We start from the raw sequence: 15,697 nt of genomic DNA on the forward strand, positions 1-15,697 counted from the left end.
GAGCAGCACCGGGTGGCCGCTGCCGTCCCCCCCCCCCCCCAGTGCTGTGCTGGGCTCCCCTCCAGCCCCCCCCCCGGCCCCGAGCCACTGCTCCACCAGCTGCAGGCCTGATGCCACTGCAGAGGGACCCACGCTGCCTTGTTGGAAGCGTGCCCCCAAACGGCGTGTCCCCAGTTGGTGTGTCCCAAACGGCGTGTCCCCAGTTGGGCATCATGCTTGGATAGCCCTGGGAACATCCAGGACAAAGTATGGGTGCGAGCCCCCTCCCCACGAACCTGCAGCCCCCCCGGGGGGCAGCAAAGCCTTCGCCCCAGCCCCGTGGCCGTGTCCCCCGGGCTGCCGGTGTCACCGGGCGGGCAAGGCCCCCTCCCACGCCGCCCTGCCTAGGAGGAAGCCGGGCTCTCGGCTTCCCTGCGTTTCCTGGCTGCCTCTCGCCAAAAAACCCGTCCCTGACTCATCCTGGTGTGGGGGCTGCACCGTGGGGTCAGCCCCCCCCCCAGTCCCAGTTGCAGCAGCCCCTCTCCTGCTGCCCCCAGACCCCCAGAGCAGCCCTGGTCCATGGGGGCTCTGCTGGGATGGGGTTCAGGGATGTCCCCCCCGAGTGCCTGGCGTGCGGGGCGCGATCCCCGGGGAGCCCTCGGCTGCTCCCGGCGCTGCGCACGTCCGGCTCGCGTGCGCCCGGGGCTGCTTTGAAGCAGAGGCTTTGAAGGGGGAGCCAGGACGGGGCGAGCAGGAAAAGCCCCGCGCAGCCCTTGCCCTGCTGCCCCGGCTGCCGACAGTGTTTTCCGGGGTGGGTTTGGGGTCGTGCATCGTGCCCGCAGCGGGGTCTTCGCCCTGCCCTGCCCAGGGCTGTGCATCGCCACGGGGGGCTCAGGGTGCGCCCCGAGGGGACGGCATCGCCGTGCGATGGATGCAGCTCAGGTGAGCCCCTGCGTGGCCCTGCTGCTCTGAGCAAATGGGCACGGTGCCCCTGGGCTGGGCTCTTTGCACGGCTCCGGGTCACGTCTGCAGCCCCTGGGCTCGGCCTCGGCCCCGTGTCCCCAAGGCGCGCGGGGACCTTGTCCCTCCCCAGAGCAGCCGCAGGTGGTGGCGGTGGCAGGGCGGGCACGCTGCCAGCCCGCTGCGCTCGCTGCCTCCCTCGCCCACGTGAGCCCAAGGTGCCCGGGCTGGACTTTGTCCTGCTCCACCTTGTCCCCCCCCCCCCGCGTGTGCACGAGGCACGGAGAGGAGACACGCAGGGCCGGGGCGGGGGGGAAATGCCTGTGTCGGAGGGACGCAGCGAGCCGTGACCCTGCGTCCCGCTGGGAGCCAGGTCGGCACGCCAAGAGCCAAGCCAAGCACACCCGCAGGAAGGGGGCGAGCGCTGCTGCCCCCGCACACGAGCCCCCATTGCCCGGGGGAGTGGGAAGGGGCCAGCTCCGTGCCCAGCAGCGCCCCGCAGCTCGCCGCATCCTCGCCTTCAGCCGCTGCCAGGGCACTGCCTGGCAGGAGCACAAGGACGGACCGGGAACGGGGTGGGGGGGGGCGGGGGGGGGATGTCCTTTTCACCAGTGGCTCTGCTTTGTCCCTGAGGGTCTTGGAGAATTTGTGACTCACTCTGGATTCCTGTCCGCCCAGTCACGGAAAGGAGACAGCCGGGCTCCGGGCCGGACCCAGTTCCTTCCTGAACTGCTCTCAGCAGCGCTCAGCAAGGCCGCGCTCGCAGGAAAAGCCGCATCTGAGAGCGGCAGCCGGGCAGCTGGCAGGATCCCGGCACGGAGGGGGGGGGGAGCTCTTGCAGGACCCTCCTGTGGGTGCCCTGAGCATCCCAACATCCCCAGCAGGACGCAGCCCTTGTTGTGCCCGCCGGGCTGGGGTGCCCCCAGGCTGTCAGCCCCCCCCCCCCCCCCCCGAGCCACCGCAGCCTCCCCCCGAGGCAGGAGCTCGGCCCGGGGGCCCGGCTGGCCTCCCGCCGCTTGCCGTGCCTCTGTCCTGGCTGCCGGGAAGCATCTTCGAGGAATCCTTTGGCAGCGGCCTGGGGATGCTCCTAGGGCCAGAGGCAGGCAGCAAGCACTGAGAATGCCAAAACCCCCACGGGGGGGGACAGGAGCCATGGGGTGGGCAAGCCCTAGGGGTGCACAGCCCCTCTCCCCCTCTGTCCGGGGGTCCTGGCAGTGGGGACATGGTGCTGGCACCAAGTGACACTGGCCGCATGCCCCGGGTGCTGTGGGACATCCTGGGCTCGCACACATGCAGCAGCCGGGCTGCTGGGCGAGGGGGGGCACCCGCACCCCTCTGCACCCCCCAGTGGGCAGTGGGGAGCCCCGTGCCGGAGTGTGGATTGCTGGGGACCCCCAGCCTGGGAAGGACGGGGCGGGGGGCTCAGAGCTCCCTCGGGACCACCTTTGCCCTCAGCACCTCCCTCTGCACGGCCCCCCGGGTCCCCCCATTCCCCCCCCCCCCAGCAGGGTCCCCCACCCGGGAGGGGCCGGGGACGCCGGGGCGCAGGGACCACCGCCACCGACCGCGCTGCGCCCGGGGTGGGACAGCGCGGCCCGGCCACCGCCACCCCCTCCGCGCCCCCCCCCGGCCCAGCCCGGCCCGGCTACGATCGCGGCTGCCCCCCGGCACCTCCCCGGCCCCCCCGCCCCCCCCCCCCCCCCGGGGCGCGGCTATTAAGGGAGCGGCGGGGCCGGGGGAGGTGCTCGGCGGCGGCGGAGGCGCGGAGCGGCGCGCACGGCGGGGCAGCAGGTAGGGGGCTGGGGGGCAGCGGGGGTCGTGGCCCGGGACCCCCCCGCACCGGGTCCCGCTCCCTCTCCCCGAGGTCTCCCGGCAGCCGCGGGCTGAGCCCGGGGAACTCAGCGCAGCGCCCGCAGCCAGGGGCGCCCCCGGGCCCCCCGCCCCGTCCCGGCACAGCCGCGCCCCGCGGGGCTCAGCCCGGGTTTGGGGCGGGGGGGGCACGGGGCTGTCCCCCCACCCCCGGGGATCCCCTGTCCCGCGGGGGTTCTGCTGCTGGAGGGTGGGTTTTAGGGTCTGCGTGGGGAGCGGCACCCCGGAGGGAGGCGATGTCGGGGGCGTCGCGGTGGGGGCGCGGGGCTGGGGGCCAGGACCCCCGCTGAGGAGCTGCTTGGAGGTCGGGTGGGAGCTGGGAAAGGCGAAGGTTTGGGGCATCACGCACACCAGCAGGGGCACAGCCACCTTGCACCGGCACGCAGCACCCCCCAAAATGCCCCCCAGTTGCTCCCCTTACCCCCCAGCTCCCACCCGCTGGGAGCAGCTCCCCCAAAGGGCATCGGTGCAGGGTCTGGGGTCGGTCCCCGCTCACTGCCCCGTCCCCGCAGCGGCTGCAGGTCGGGGACATCGCCGGCACCATGCGCCTGCCGTGGGCCCTGCTCTGCCTCTGGCTGCTGGCGGGGGCGGCCGGGGCTGCCCGGGCACGCACGCGTCGGGAGCTGGCCCCCGGCTTGTACGAGCACGGCGTCTACGATGCCGGCGGCTCCTACTGCCAGCGAGGGGACGTCTGCTGCCACGGCCGGGACGATGGCTGCACCGTGCCCTACCTCGACACCATCTGCTACTGCGACCTCTTCTGCAACCGCACTGTCTCCGACTGCTGCCCTGACTTCTGGGAGTACTGCCTGGGCATCCCGGCCCCCTTCCCCAAAGTCCAAGGTGAGGCGGCCCCCCCCTCATACCCACCCCTGCAGCAGCGGGTGCGTGCTGGGGTGCCCGACGCGGGTGCCCGATGTGCTGTGCAATGCCAGCGTGGCTGTGGAGTTGTGCCGGACCCCCCCCCAGAGCTGCAGAAACCCGTGCGAACTGTGTGGGCTGGGGCTGGGGTCCCTGCAAGGGGGCTGGAGCAGCGCCCAGCCCGAGTCGTGCAGCTCTCCGTGGGGCAGGAAGGCAGAGGGGCAGCGCTGGGGCACGCACCTGCGGGCAGAGCCGGGCCGGATGGTGCTGGGCTGCCCCGGTCATGTCTGGGGCACGGGGACGCCAGCCCTGACTTCACCCGGGTGGCAGCCGAGGCGGGCGGGGGCGAGCCGGGGCTGCCCCTGCCGCGCAGCACAAGGCTCTCTCTCAAGTCCCCGCGGAGCAGAGCCAGCTCCGGGGATCAGTGGCCCCTTTATCCCGGCCCCGCCAGGCTGTGCGTGCGAGGCCGGCTGTGCCGGGCAGCCCCAGGCTTAACCCTTCCTGGTGCCGAGCCAGCCCCGCGCCCACCCCGCCGCCCCCCTCCTGCTCCCCAACCCCGTGCTGGTCGGGCGCACAGCTCCGCGGCTGCCCAGCACCTTTAGGGCTCACGTTCGGTTTCCCTTTGGTGGTTTTTGGGGGGCCGGGTGCCCGGCAGGACCCTCTGCAGCCGTGCACTCACCCGGGCTCTCCTCTCTCCCATCCAGGCTGCGCCCGCGCCGGCCGCACCTACCCCAGCGGGGCCACATACCGGGAGAACTGCAACCTGTGGTGAGTGCCCCCCGTGCCACGCCGCCACCGGCAGCACCGGCACCACCGGCTCAGCACCGGGGCGAGGGCGGCGGGGGCTGTCCCCAGCCAGTTGGGGCGCGCGGGGCCGCGCTGGGTGGTGGGGGCCGCTGCCAAACGCCTTCACCCTGGCGCATTCGGAGCGCAGAGCCCGGGGCCTTGGGCTGCTCCCAAGTTTCCGCGCACGCCTCGGTGGGAGCCGCTCGCTCATGGGGCAGCGTGCGGCCGCGCAGACGTGGGCTGGGGCTGCCGGGGCTTCTCTGCTCCCAGCCCAGCTTGCCCCAGCCTGCTTTGGGTGGGGGTCCGGCCCCGTCCTGCTCCGGCGCCTGCGCTGCGTGCCGGCAGCTCGCTGTTTGTGCTGGCGAGCAGCGTGGGGTTTATCTGGAAACCGGCTGCGGTGGTATTGCTGGCATCCCGGAGCTGGGGAACGGGGAACCTGCGGGCGCAGATCTGCCCCGAGACGAGGAGCAAACATACCTGGGCGGGCTGGCTCGGCGCGATGCGGCCGATAAGGGGAAATCAAAGGCTCCGGCTGGGGCATGAGCGCGCGTGTGCGTGCCCGTGGGTGCTTGCACGTGCGTGCAGGCGCGCCTGCGTGCCCGAGCAGCCCGCTGGGGCTGGAGGTGAGAGGCCAGCCCGCCCCGCGCAGCCGTGCAGGAGGGCATGGGCTGAGCCGAGCCCTCCCCAAAGCCGCCCGGCACTTCTCCGGGACCGCAGCGTGGAGGCACGCGGGGCTGGAGGCCGTTCCCGAGCTCCCTAGGAGAGGTCGAGCCCCCCGAGCCCTGTGCTCGGAGAACTGGTCCCTCTGCCGGGAAACTTCCCCTGCCCAGCTGGCCCCCGGGGGCTGCGGCTCCTCTGCCAAAACTTTCTTCCCCCGCACTTGGAACACGGAGAGCAATTCCTGCAGTGCTTTGCACTGACCCGGTCCTTTCCCGGCTCCAAAAGGGCCGGGGCAATTGGGGGGGGGAGGAAATGCGAAGCCTGGGAGACGCAGACGGAGCTGGAGCCCAGGGAGCTGCTGAGGGTGCCCAGCTGCACCCCACCATGCCCCAGATCTGCCCCCGAAGGGCTCCCACGGGCTGGGCCACCCAGAGCCCGTCCCCAGGGAGTTAACGGCAAGGCACGGGGTCAGCCGGGCTGCGAGGGGAGCAGGGCTCGCAGGGCATCTTAGGGGCTCCTTCCTTTGCCTCCCAGCACTTGGCTGTGTCTGGAGAGGGCTGCGCGGGGCAGAAACGGGGGGGGATTCGCACCCCCTGCTCCGAGCCTGGCTTTGCCGAGGGATTTGTCCCCTGCACGGGGGGGACGTGGGGGCTGGAGGGGACGGCCGGATTGTGGCAGGGCGATGGTGGGAGCTGGGTCCTGGAGGCTGCTCCTGACCCTGCTGGGGTGGCTGCCCTGGGACGGGGACGGGGATAGGGAAGGGAACGGGGACGGGGACAGGGATGGGATGGGGATGGGGACGGGGACAGGGACAGGGATGGGATGGGGATGGGGATGGGATGGGAACGGGGACATTGCCACCGTCGGGGCACAAGGAGCAAGGAGCAGGGCTGCTCCGGCCGCGGCAGGGCTCCTTAAAAGGGAAGAGTGCCGGGAGCTCGGGCAGCGGGGAGGGATGCCGAGCATTGCTCGCCGTGCGGGGGGAGCGCCGCCGGGGGCTCCCCGCGGGGACACGGCCCCCGCCACCCCCTCCACGGGTCCCCCGTGGGCTCTGCGGTGCTCCCGGCTGACCTGGGCAGCGTGGCCAGCCCCGAGGGGCCGGCCGGCCCCGAGTCCCCCTCCCTGGGCTGGCGTCCAAGCCCCGCTCTGATGTTTGCAGGCCTGGCGGGTTTTCAGCTGATTTTCCATCCCATGCTCTGCCTGCCCTGGGGGCTCCTGCGGGGACCAGGGAGGGGCAGTTTTTGGGGGGGGGGACACAGCCATCAGCCCCCCCTGCAGCAGCAGCCCCCTGCTCTCGGTGTCCGCGGGTGCCCAGCTGGGTGGGAGCAGCACCCAGCAGCAGTGTGGGGACCCCCAGCGTCCATGGGGTGCTGCCCCCCCCCCCCGCTGACCGTGCTGTCCCCCCCCCAGCACCTGCAGCCCCGCGGGGCAGTGGCAGTGCGAGGACAACGCCTGCCTCGTGGACGGGGACCTCATCGATGCCATCAACAGGGGCAACTACGGGTAAGGGCACGTGCGGGGCAGAGCGGTCCCAGATGGGGATGGGGATGGGGGGGGGGGGTGTCTCGCCCCCCCCTCGGTGCTTTTGGGGTGCCCCTGACGCCGCTCCCGTGCAGCTGGAGGGCCGCCAACTACAGCCAGTTCTGGGGGATGACGCTGGAGGACGGGATCCGCTACCGCCTGGGCACCTTCCGCCCGCCGCCCACCGTCATGAACATGAACGAGATGCATGTGAGTCCGAGCCCCGCGCCCCCCCTGCGGCCCCCCCAAGGCAGCCCCCGTGCCCACACGGGGAAACTGAGGCACGCGTCCCCTCGCTGGCAGCGTCCCCGCGGGGTCCCCGTCCCCGCGAGGGGCTCAGCACCCGGCGTGGAGGCGGGGAAGGGGCCGCGGGCAGCCCCCGCTGTTTGGAGACGGCAGCTCAGCACATTCCCCCCGCGCAATCCCCGGGCTGCCGCTGTTGTTTTTTTGCCCCGCTGCTCCTCGCTGCGTTCCCATCGGAAAGCCGGCCCCGCGGCTGCTGAGTCGGCAGAGCCGGGGGCGCAGGCGCTTCGGTGCCCCCGAGCTGCAGCCGACAGCAGCCCCGGGGGGGTGGGCAGAAGACGGGGTCCCCGGGGGGGGTCCTGCTCGCCCCACGCAATTCCCGTGGTGGGGGTCCGTGGGGAGCAGGATGGAGCATCCCAAGGGGGTGTCCAGCATCAGCAGCACCTTGGTGGGACCTGGGGGCTCTGCCCCTGCCATGCCAGGAACCGGGAGCCCCCCCGGGTCCGGGCAGCCCCCCCAGGAGCGAGCCAAGCTTGCGGCGCACGCCCAGCACCGTGGCCTTGACTCCTGGCGAGGTTTAATTTTAGCGGCGTTTCCTGCGCTGGGACGAGCCGGGTGCCGCAGCCTCCCCAGGAAGGCCGAGCCGTGCGTGGCTGGGGTGGGGGCACCGTGTCCCCCCCGAAAAGGAAACGCCGGGCGTGAGTCAGCCGCAGGGTCAGGGAGGGCAGCGACAGCCAGAGGCCACAAGGAGGGCCCCCCCCGCGCCCCATGGCGCACGCTCATACCACCCCTGCTGGCACCCGAGGCCGGATGCTGAGTGCTGGCGCAGCCGGGGCTGAGCCCAAATTTAGGAAAGGAGACGGGTCCTCGGGGGGGGGCACTTGTATCCTGCCCCCCCCCCCCAAGTCATACTCAACCAGGGGCTGCGGGGGTCCCCAACCCAAGGGGTCCGACCCCATTACGTCTGCAGTGGGGCTGGGGGTTCAATGCAGGGCAGTGGGGCACGGCTTTGGGGATGCCCTGGAAGGGGAGGGAGTTTGGGGGGTGTGGGGGGGTATCCCCGTGCCTTGAGCACCCCCCGCCTCCGCAGATGGCCATGGACTCCAACGAGGTGCTGCCCCGCCACTTCGACGCAGCCACCAAGTGGCCCGGGATGATCCACGAGCCCCTGGACCAGGGCAACTGCGCCGGCTCCTGGGCCTTCTCCACGGCCGGTGAGGGGCACCGGGACGGGATGGAACGGGACAGGATGGGATGGGGTGGGGTGGGGTGGCCTTTGGGGACAGGGACTGGAGTCGGCACCCTTGGAGGTGGGAGCGGGGCAGGACCCCGGGGAGCTGCCACCAGCCCTGACCACCCTGTGCTCGCCCCCAGCCGTCGCCTCCGACCGCATCTCCATCCACTCCATGGGGCACATGACGCCCTCCCTGTCACCCCAAAACCTCCTGTCCTGCGACACCCGCAACCAGCGGGGCTGCAGCGGGGGACGGCTGGATGGCGCCTGGTGGTACCTGCGCAGGAGGGGGTGAGTGGGGACAGGGCTGGGAGCGGGACCGGGGGCTGCCAACCCTGGTGGGGACAGGGATGGGGTGGGGATGGGATGGAGATGGGATGGGGATGGGGATGGGGATGGGATGGGGATGGGATGGGGATGGGGATGGGGATGGGGATGGGGATGGGGATGGGGATGGGATGGGTCCTTCTGCTCCTCACGTCCTTGTCCCTCGCTCAGGGTGGTGACGGACGAGTGCTACCCCTTCACCAGCCCGGAGAGCCAGCCGGCGGCGCAGCCCTGCATGATGCACAGCCGCTCCACGGGCCGGGGCAAGCGGCAGGCCACGGCGCGCTGCCCCAACCCCCAGACCCACGCCAACGACATTTACCAGTCCACCCCCGCCTACCGCCTCGCCTCCAGCGTGAGCACCCACGGGACCTGGGTCTGGGGTGCACTGGGTGCTGCGGGGGCAGCAGGAGCCGTGCCGGGAGCAGGGGAGGGAAAGGGGGGGACACCCGCTGCAACGCCCCCCCCCCGGGGGCAGCTCTGTCCCTGGCTGGGATATGGGGCATCTCCAAGGGGATTTGGGGTCACCCTGCTGGGTGCCTCTGTGTGCCCCCTGGGGTGCTGGGGAGCAGAAGCTGAGGGGGGGGGGGCCCTCTACCCTGGGTACTCGCCGTGCCCCGGTACCAGCCGGCTCCGTGCTTGCAGGAGAAGGAGATCATGAAGGAGCTGCTGGAGAACGGCCCCGTGCAAGGTAAGGAGCTGGCGGGGGCACTGAGCCCTAAATTCGGGGGGGGGGGGTCAGCTGCCCGAGGGACTGGAGCTGGGACAGCTCAGGACCGGCCGTGGGGCTGGGCCCCCCGCCCCCCCGGCTTGGCTGCTGGCGCTGCTGAACGCCGTCACGCTGCCCTCCCGGTGGGCCGGTTGCTCATTAACTCCTGCCTTAATCTCCATCTCCGCACCTGCTTTGACTTGATTTGATTTGGTTTTTTTAATCCCCCTCCCTCCCCCCGGCGGAGCCTTGGCGCAGCCCCGGTCCTCTGCCCGCATCCTGCTCCTGGGCAGGGAGGGGACACGGGGGACGCTGAGCGCCGGGTGCTCGGCGCCCGTCCCCCCAAGGCCTCTGCTCCTGCCCGCAGCCATCCTGGAGGTGCACGAGGATTTCTTCCTGTACCGCAGCGGGATCTATCGGCACACGCCCGTGGCCGAGGGGAAGGGGCCGAAGCACCAGCGGCACGGGACCCACTCGGTCAAAATCACCGGGTAGGGGCGGGGGGCTCGGGGGGGCCGGGAGCGGGGTGCAGGGGGGTGCAGGAGCCTGGAGCTGGTGCTGGAGCTGGCGCTGGAGCTGGCGCTGGAGCAGCGTTTCCTTCGGGGAAGGAAAGGCGTCCCCTTCCTCCGGAGCAGGGAGAGGAAGGGGCCGGGAGGGAAGGTGCTGAGCTGGGTGCTGGTGCTGGCCCCGGGGCCACCACTGACCTGAGCGCACCAGGGCAGGATTGGCGGTGCAGAGCCTGGGGGCAGCCTCAGCAGTGCCGTGCGCTCCCTGTCAGGAAATGGGGTGGGGGGGGAGGGGGTTCACAGCCCCCCCATGATCACAGCACTAGGGGGGGGGGGAATGGGTGGTGCCCCCCTCCAGTGCAGCCCCGGGAGGGGGGTCCCCGCTCACCCCCTGCCCTCCCGCTGCAGGTGGGGCGAGGAGCAGCTGCCCGACGGCCAGACCCTAAAATACTGGGTGAGTTTTGGGGGGGGGGGGGGCACGAGCCCACCGGGGCTCAGCCTCCCGCTTCGAGGCTTGCACCCAGCGAGGCTGCAGGCATCAGGGACGGGGGTCCGGGGGGTGGTGGGGGGGGGTCCTGGCACTGAGCAGAAGCCGTGTGTGTGTCCCCCCCCCCCGCAGACGGCGGCCAACTCGTGGGGAAGGGCATGGGGCGAGGACGGGCGCTTCCGCATCGCCCGCGGCGTCAATGAGTGCGAGGTGGAGAGCTTCGTGGTGGGCGTCTGGGGCCGCGTCAGCATGGAGGACATGCCCCACAAGTGAGCGCCCCGCTGCCCCCCCCCCCCCCCGGAGACGGCCTTGACCCCACCGCAGCCCCCCCGTCCCCGCTGGGGTCAACTGGGGTCAGGCCCCCCCCCCCGGTGCCGTGCCCCGGGTGCTGACGCAGCGGCTGGGTGCAGCGGGGCGTGCACGGGTGGGGGGGGGGGGGGGGCACCCCTCTGCCTGTGGGATTTACCCGTTAATCCCCCCCCCTCCCCCTCCAGGCTTGTGGGCTCTTTGTCGGCAGCCGGGGGGTGGGGGGGGGGGCTCTTCAAAGGTGGCCACCCCCTGTCCCAGCCCGTGCTGGCGGCTGAGCCTCCCCCCCCCCCGGCCCCGTTATGGGCAGGGGGTGCCCCCAGCTGAGCCCCCCCCCCCATCACATGCAGGGGGTGCTGCAGTGGGACCCCCCCCCCCAACCCCGGGTATGGTTCCTGCATCCCCTTATTCCCCCCCCCCCACCAATTCCCTGGGCAGCCCTGGGGCTGGGGGGGGGGGGGGGGTAACACAGCATCGCACAGCCGGGGGGGGTTCATCCGTGCCCCCAAGGGATGGAGGAGCCCCCCCAGGGCTGGGCGCTGCCGGCACCCAGGGCTGGGGGGGGGGGGTCCACTGTGGCCCCCCCCCCGGCTCGTCCCAATGGTGCTAAGGGCTGTTTGTGCAGGGACGTGGCCCTGGGGACACCACAGCCCCCCCCCCCCCCCCCCGTGTCCCTATGGGGCCGCAGCTGGGGCCAGAGCAGCCGCACAGCCCCCCCCCCGTTTCCCTTCCTTCTTACCCCCCCCCTCTGCCGGGCTGTACTTTTAAACCTTTTTTTTTGTATTTATTTTGCTTTTTAATATTTGTAAATAAACTCCTGGAAGCCTCCCGGGACCTGCTCCGGCCCACCCGCGGCTGGCGGCGGGCGCGTGGCCCCGCAGGGTGCGGGCTTGGGGGGGGGGGGTAGGGGGGGGCCCCCCGGGTTTGGGGGGGGGGGTCAGCACCTGGAAGGGCTGCGGGGGCCCGATAAGGGCTGCGGGGGCCCGATAAGGGCGGCATTGTCCGGCTGCCTTCCTGTTTTGCCGGGACGCCGTGACCTCGGCCGCGGGCTGGAGGAGCAGCGAGCGCGCAGCCGCAGCGGGGGCCGCGCGGGATCGGGGGGCTGGGTGCATGGGGAGAGCGGGTGTAGGGCTTCGGGGGGGGGGTCCTGAGGTTTTTGGGGGGGGGATCCCAGCACTGACAGCGTCAAAGGTGAGGCAGGGGCTGCTCAGAGCTCGCGTGCTGTACGGTGCTGCTGCCGTGACTGTGCTTGCACCCTTGTCTGTGCCCATCCCATGCTCGTGTCCCTCCTCACATCCACCCCATCTCCACATCCATCCCATCCCCATCCCCTTGTCCATTCCCCCACTTTGTCCATCCTGTCCCCATGTCCTCATCCATCCCATCCCCACGTCCATGCCCATCCTGTCCCCACATCCATCCCCATCCCATCCCATCCCATCCCAACCCATCGTCCATCCCCACGTCCATCCCATCCCCACATCCACCCCACAGCCATTCCCCTGCCCACACCGTGCCCCGACAGCTCAGGGAGGTGCAGGCGTGCAGGATGCGGCCCTGCAGCAGGAGGGGCTGCCCCTGCTCAGCACCCTCACGCAGCACCCAGGGCGTCGCACCTGCTCGGCTGCCCCCTGCCCCCTTCACACCCCACCGTGTCTGCTTTATTATTTGCATTTTCTCTTTTTTTTTTCCTTTTTTGTTTTTAATTTGCATTCAGTTTTGCTCTGAGCCCCCAAGCCCTAGCTCTGATCCCCCCCAGCGTGGAGTGGGGCGGCACCTGGTGGTGGCAGCCTGCCCTGCACAGCCTCCCGCATAAAAACGCGCATACACCAGATGCGCACATTGATTTGGGTGTGCGTGTGCACACACACACGCATATATGTGTGTACAGACCTGTGGCTATCGGTATCGCAGCGTGCGTTTACACGAGTGGGTATAAACACGCACAGCCCCCCCGCGCCGGCCCAGCCCCTGCGTGCCTGCGGCCCGGAGCTGCCTGCTCTGAACTTGTCTGAAAGAGCCAAAATCGCCTCCCAAAATAGGCCAGGAACGGCCTCGCTCCCCGGAGCACGGCTCCAACTATTTTTGGAATTAGCAGCGGTACTCCAGAAGTCCCACCTTTGGCTGACGTTTAGAAAAATACCAAAGGCCAGTTAGTGCTTCTGAGGGGAATCGGAGAATTTACTCTGCTTTAAAATCTTTTCATAAAAAAAAAAATCCTTCAAATATATGGAAGGCGCGTGGCTTTCACAAACCATTCTGAGCTACTTCCCATTAAGGTCAATTAAAACAATAATTACACGGACGTCATTTTAGAAGCAGAGGAAGCCTTTGTGCTGGTCATCTCTACTTTCTTGGCTGTGCCTCAGAAGGGGAACAGAGCACGGTGTTTCCCGTAAATTAGTACAAAAAAGGTAAAGAATGAACTTTATGGAAGCCAAGGGAGGTGTCCCCACAGCAATGTGTCTTACGGCCGAGGCTTCCCGGCAGCTGATCTCGCTGCAGCTCTCCTCCTGTGCAGCCCTGCCTGGGGCTGATCCTGCACCCCAGAACAACGCCAGGGGTGGGGGTGCAGGACACGGCCCCGTGGTTTGGGGGGGGCCAGCACCCACTGCTGGGGAAGAGCAAGGCAGGGCAGCACGCGAGCTCAGCCAGCGCCCCACAGACAGCCCGGCCAGGAGAACAGCGCGCGGGGTATTTTATTCCAGAGCTGTACAAACAGGCTGTAAACCGCTCCCCAGCTTGGCTTCCACAGGCAGAAAGAAACCGAGAGACGTTGGCAACGAGGGACCCGCCCGCCGCCCGTGAGCTGCACGAGGTGGCCCCGGGTTCCCGCCCGATTTTGGGTCTGGCAGGGGAAGATCCAGGCGTTCCCCGGAGGCATGGCACAGGCTCACTCCTGGTTTGGCCGTCGCACCCTGTGGCACAGCCCCGGGGCAGCAGAACCGTGCTGTGGCGCGGAGACACCCGCTGCCACCAAGCGGGGACCGGGAGCTGGGAGGCACCAGGAGGGCTCGGGGGGGTGGTCCCGGGGCAGGGGAGGCAGTCGGGGGGGGCGCAGCGAGGGGCCGGGACGGCCGCTGCCGCCCAAAATGTGGGCCTGGGGGTGTCACAACATGCGGGTGACCACCATGGTGAGGAAGTCCTCGTAGCTGAGGCGCACGTTGCCCGCCAGCGCCGTGTCCTTCTCGCGGAAGGCCTCGGTGGTGCTCTGGAGCTGCATGCAGATGTGGATGAAGCGGTCGAGCTGGATGCTGGGGTCGGGCGACCTCGGGGCGTAGCGGGACAGCAGCAGCTGGCTGAACTGGGGGCTCAGGTTGTAGCCCATCTGGGAGAAGGCTGGGAGCGAGAAGCACGCGGGTTAAACCCCTCTGAGAAGGGCGACGGTGCCCTCCCTGCCTCGCGCACACCCGTCCCCACCGCCCCGTGGTGATCCCAGGGCACTTCAGAGCACGGCCGGGCTCTTGGGAGGGAGGAACCAAATCAAGGCCCAGATTCCAGAGATGTTTCTCTTCCATTAGCCACACACACCCAAGGGCTCCTCCCAGAACACAGGGCTTAGCCACAGCCGTTCAGGAGAACAACAGGAGAAGGGGTTTTCCTAAGGCCTGGAATTCATAACACGGCCGGGCTGCAGCTCCTCGTGCCCTCCCCGTGGGCAGGGCAGCTCCTCAAGTCCTCGCTCTGCAGAGCAGCCCCGTGCAGGAGACACCTGGAGCTCGGGGACACCCAGCCCCATGGCAGGGCCAGGGCTGGGCCGGGCTGAAAACCAGCAGCAGGCAGAGCAATAATCCCCGGAGCGCGCACATTCGGTGCCCCTGTCCCTCGCCCACCTTGCTGCAGCTCGCTGAAGCTGATGGAGCCCGAGCGGTCCCGGTCGAACTGCTGGAAGAGGTTCCTCCACTGCTGGATGAAGCGCAGCAAGGCCGCGAAGCCGTACACGTCGATGCGCCCGGAGCGGCTCCTGTCAAACGTGTCTGGGGAGGAAAAAGGCGCGGGGGAGGGCGGTTAGAGCGGAGCGAGGCCGTGCTGCCGGGGCTCCCGGGTGCTCCCGGTTCTCCTGCCTGCCCCGAGCAGCCCCGGGAGCCCGGTGCTCACTCACTGATCATCAGCAGGCAGGTCTCGTCGTCGAACGCCGTCCAGTTGGAGTTGAGCAGCGCCTGCTTCAGCTCCCGCACCGAGATGTGGCCGCTGCCGTCCGCGTCCACGGCCTGGAACCAGGCGAAGGCCTCGGGCTCCACGCCCGGCGGGGCGCAGCCTGCGGGGAGGCGCCGTCAGTGGGCACCGGGCCCGGTCCGGTTCACCCGGGGGGGGTCCCCGCGGCCGAACTCACCTGGGGGGGCTGCCCCGCCGGGGGGCTGCCCGTACGGCTGCCCGTAGGGGGCTCCGGGCCCGCCGCCGTAGGGGCCGCCGGGGTACGGCCCGGCCTGTCCTGCACCGGGGCAGCCCTGAGGGGGGGAAAACGGCGCGGTCGGGGGCGGCACCGGGACCCCCCCGGTCCCCGCTGGGACCCCCCAGGCCTCGACCCCCCTTCTGGGGCTCCCCTGGTCTTCCCGGGACCCCCTCGGTCCTCTCCGGGACCCCCAGGCCCCTGCCACGGGACCCCCTGGGACCCCCCGGGATCCCCCGAATCCCCCCCGGGACCGCTCCGGGACCCCCAGGCCCCGACCCCGGGACCCCCCCGGTCCTCTCTGGGACCGCTCCAGGACCCCTAGGCCCCGGGACCCCCAGGCCCCGGGATCCCCCAGGTCCTCCCCGGGACCCCCGAATCCCCCCCGGGATCGTTCCGGGACCCCCAGGCCCCGGCCCCGGGACCCCCCCGGTCCTCTCCGGGACCCCCCCGGTGCTCTCCTGGACCCCCGAATCCCCCCCGGTCCCCTCTGGGACCCCCCGGCCCCAGCCCAGGGACCCCCGGTCCCAGCCCCACCTGTCCCGGAAACGCCGCCATGATTCCGCCACCGCCGCCACCGCCGCCGCTGACACCGCCCCGGTTCCGCCTCCTGACGTCACGAGCGCCCCGCCCTCCCATTGGTTGCACCGCGGGGATGAGCCCCGCGAGGTCCCGCCCCCGCTCTGGGTGTGGACGGGGTGGGCGGGGCCTTCTCGGGCTTAAAGCGGCGATGGGTGGCGGGAGCAGTGGGGCCCACACACGAGGGAGACCCCTGGGATCTGCCGGGCCGGGGTCCCACGGGGCCCTCCCAGGGCCTGCAGCAGCCCAGGGTCCCCCTCCCAGTTCCCCCACATCAGGC

At 70.6% G+C, this 15,697-nt stretch overlaps 2 protein-coding genes across 2 annotated transcripts; one reads left to right on the forward strand and one right to left on the reverse strand.

Moving 5' to 3' along the window:
• Window positions 1–2,608: 2,608 nt before the first annotated feature.
• Window positions 2,609–11,277, forward strand: TINAGL1 (tubulointerstitial nephritis antigen like 1). The gene is made up of 12 exons (XM_083809984.1): window positions 2,609–2,730; window positions 3,321–3,651; window positions 4,374–4,437; window positions 6,526–6,618; window positions 6,732–6,846; window positions 7,970–8,093; window positions 8,254–8,404; window positions 8,612–8,795; window positions 9,086–9,131; window positions 9,517–9,640; window positions 10,064–10,109; window positions 10,275–11,277. Exons 2-12 carry the CDS (start codon window positions 3,351–3,353, stop codon window positions 10,413–10,415), a joined length of 1,389 nt encoding a protein of 462 aa, XP_083666110.1. The 5' UTR covers window positions 2,609–2,730; window positions 3,321–3,350; the 3' UTR covers window positions 10,416–11,277.
• A 1,589-nt stretch (window positions 11,278–12,866) lies between these two features.
• Window positions 12,867–15,518, reverse strand: PEF1 (penta-EF-hand domain containing 1). Its single transcript, XM_083809985.1, has 5 exons — window positions 15,376–15,518; window positions 14,782–14,896; window positions 14,551–14,706; window positions 14,282–14,425; window positions 12,867–13,787 (listed from the first exon to the last, which is right to left on the reverse strand). The coding sequence occupies exons 1-5, from the start codon at window positions 15,475–15,477 to the stop codon at window positions 13,558–13,560; spliced, it is 747 nt and encodes a 248-aa protein (XP_083666111.1). The 5' UTR covers window positions 15,478–15,518; the 3' UTR covers window positions 12,867–13,557.
• Window positions 15,519–15,697: the final 179 nt, after the last annotated feature.

Source organism: Anser anser (genome assembly GCF_964211835.1).
Source record: "Anser anser genome assembly, chromosome: 24".
Lineage (NCBI taxonomy): Eukaryota > Metazoa > Chordata > Aves > Anseriformes > Anatidae > Anser > Anser anser.

What these genes read in the sequence shown, in the direction of transcription:
- TINAGL1 (XM_083809984.1), top strand. Translation starts at nt 3,351, where the DNA reads ATGCGCCTGCCGTGGGCCCTGCTCTGCCTCTGGCTGCTGGCGGGGGCG. An exon ending in TGAACATGAACGAGATGCAT is followed by an intron (nt 6,847 to 7,969) that starts GTGAGTCCGAGC and finishes CCGCCTCCGCAG; the next exon opens with ATGGCCATGGACTCCAACGA. An exon ending in CACTCGGTCAAAATCACCGG is followed by an intron (nt 9,641 to 10,063) that starts GTAGGGGCGGGG and finishes CTCCCGCTGCAG; the next exon opens with GTGGGGCGAGGAGCAGCTGC.
- PEF1 (XM_083809985.1), bottom strand. Translation starts at nt 15,477, where the DNA reads ATGGGAGGGCGGGGCGCTCGTGACGTCAGGAGGCGGAACCGGGGCGGT. An exon ending in CGGCGGGGCAGCCCCCCCAG is followed by an intron (nt 14,707 to 14,781) that starts GTGAGTTCGGCC and finishes GCCTCCCCGCAG; the next exon opens with GCTGCGCCCCGCCGGGCGTG. An exon ending in CTTCAGCGAGCTGCAGCAAG is followed by an intron (nt 13,788 to 14,281) that starts GTGGGCGAGGGA and finishes TCTCGCTCCCAG; the next exon opens with CCTTCTCCCAGATGGGCTAC.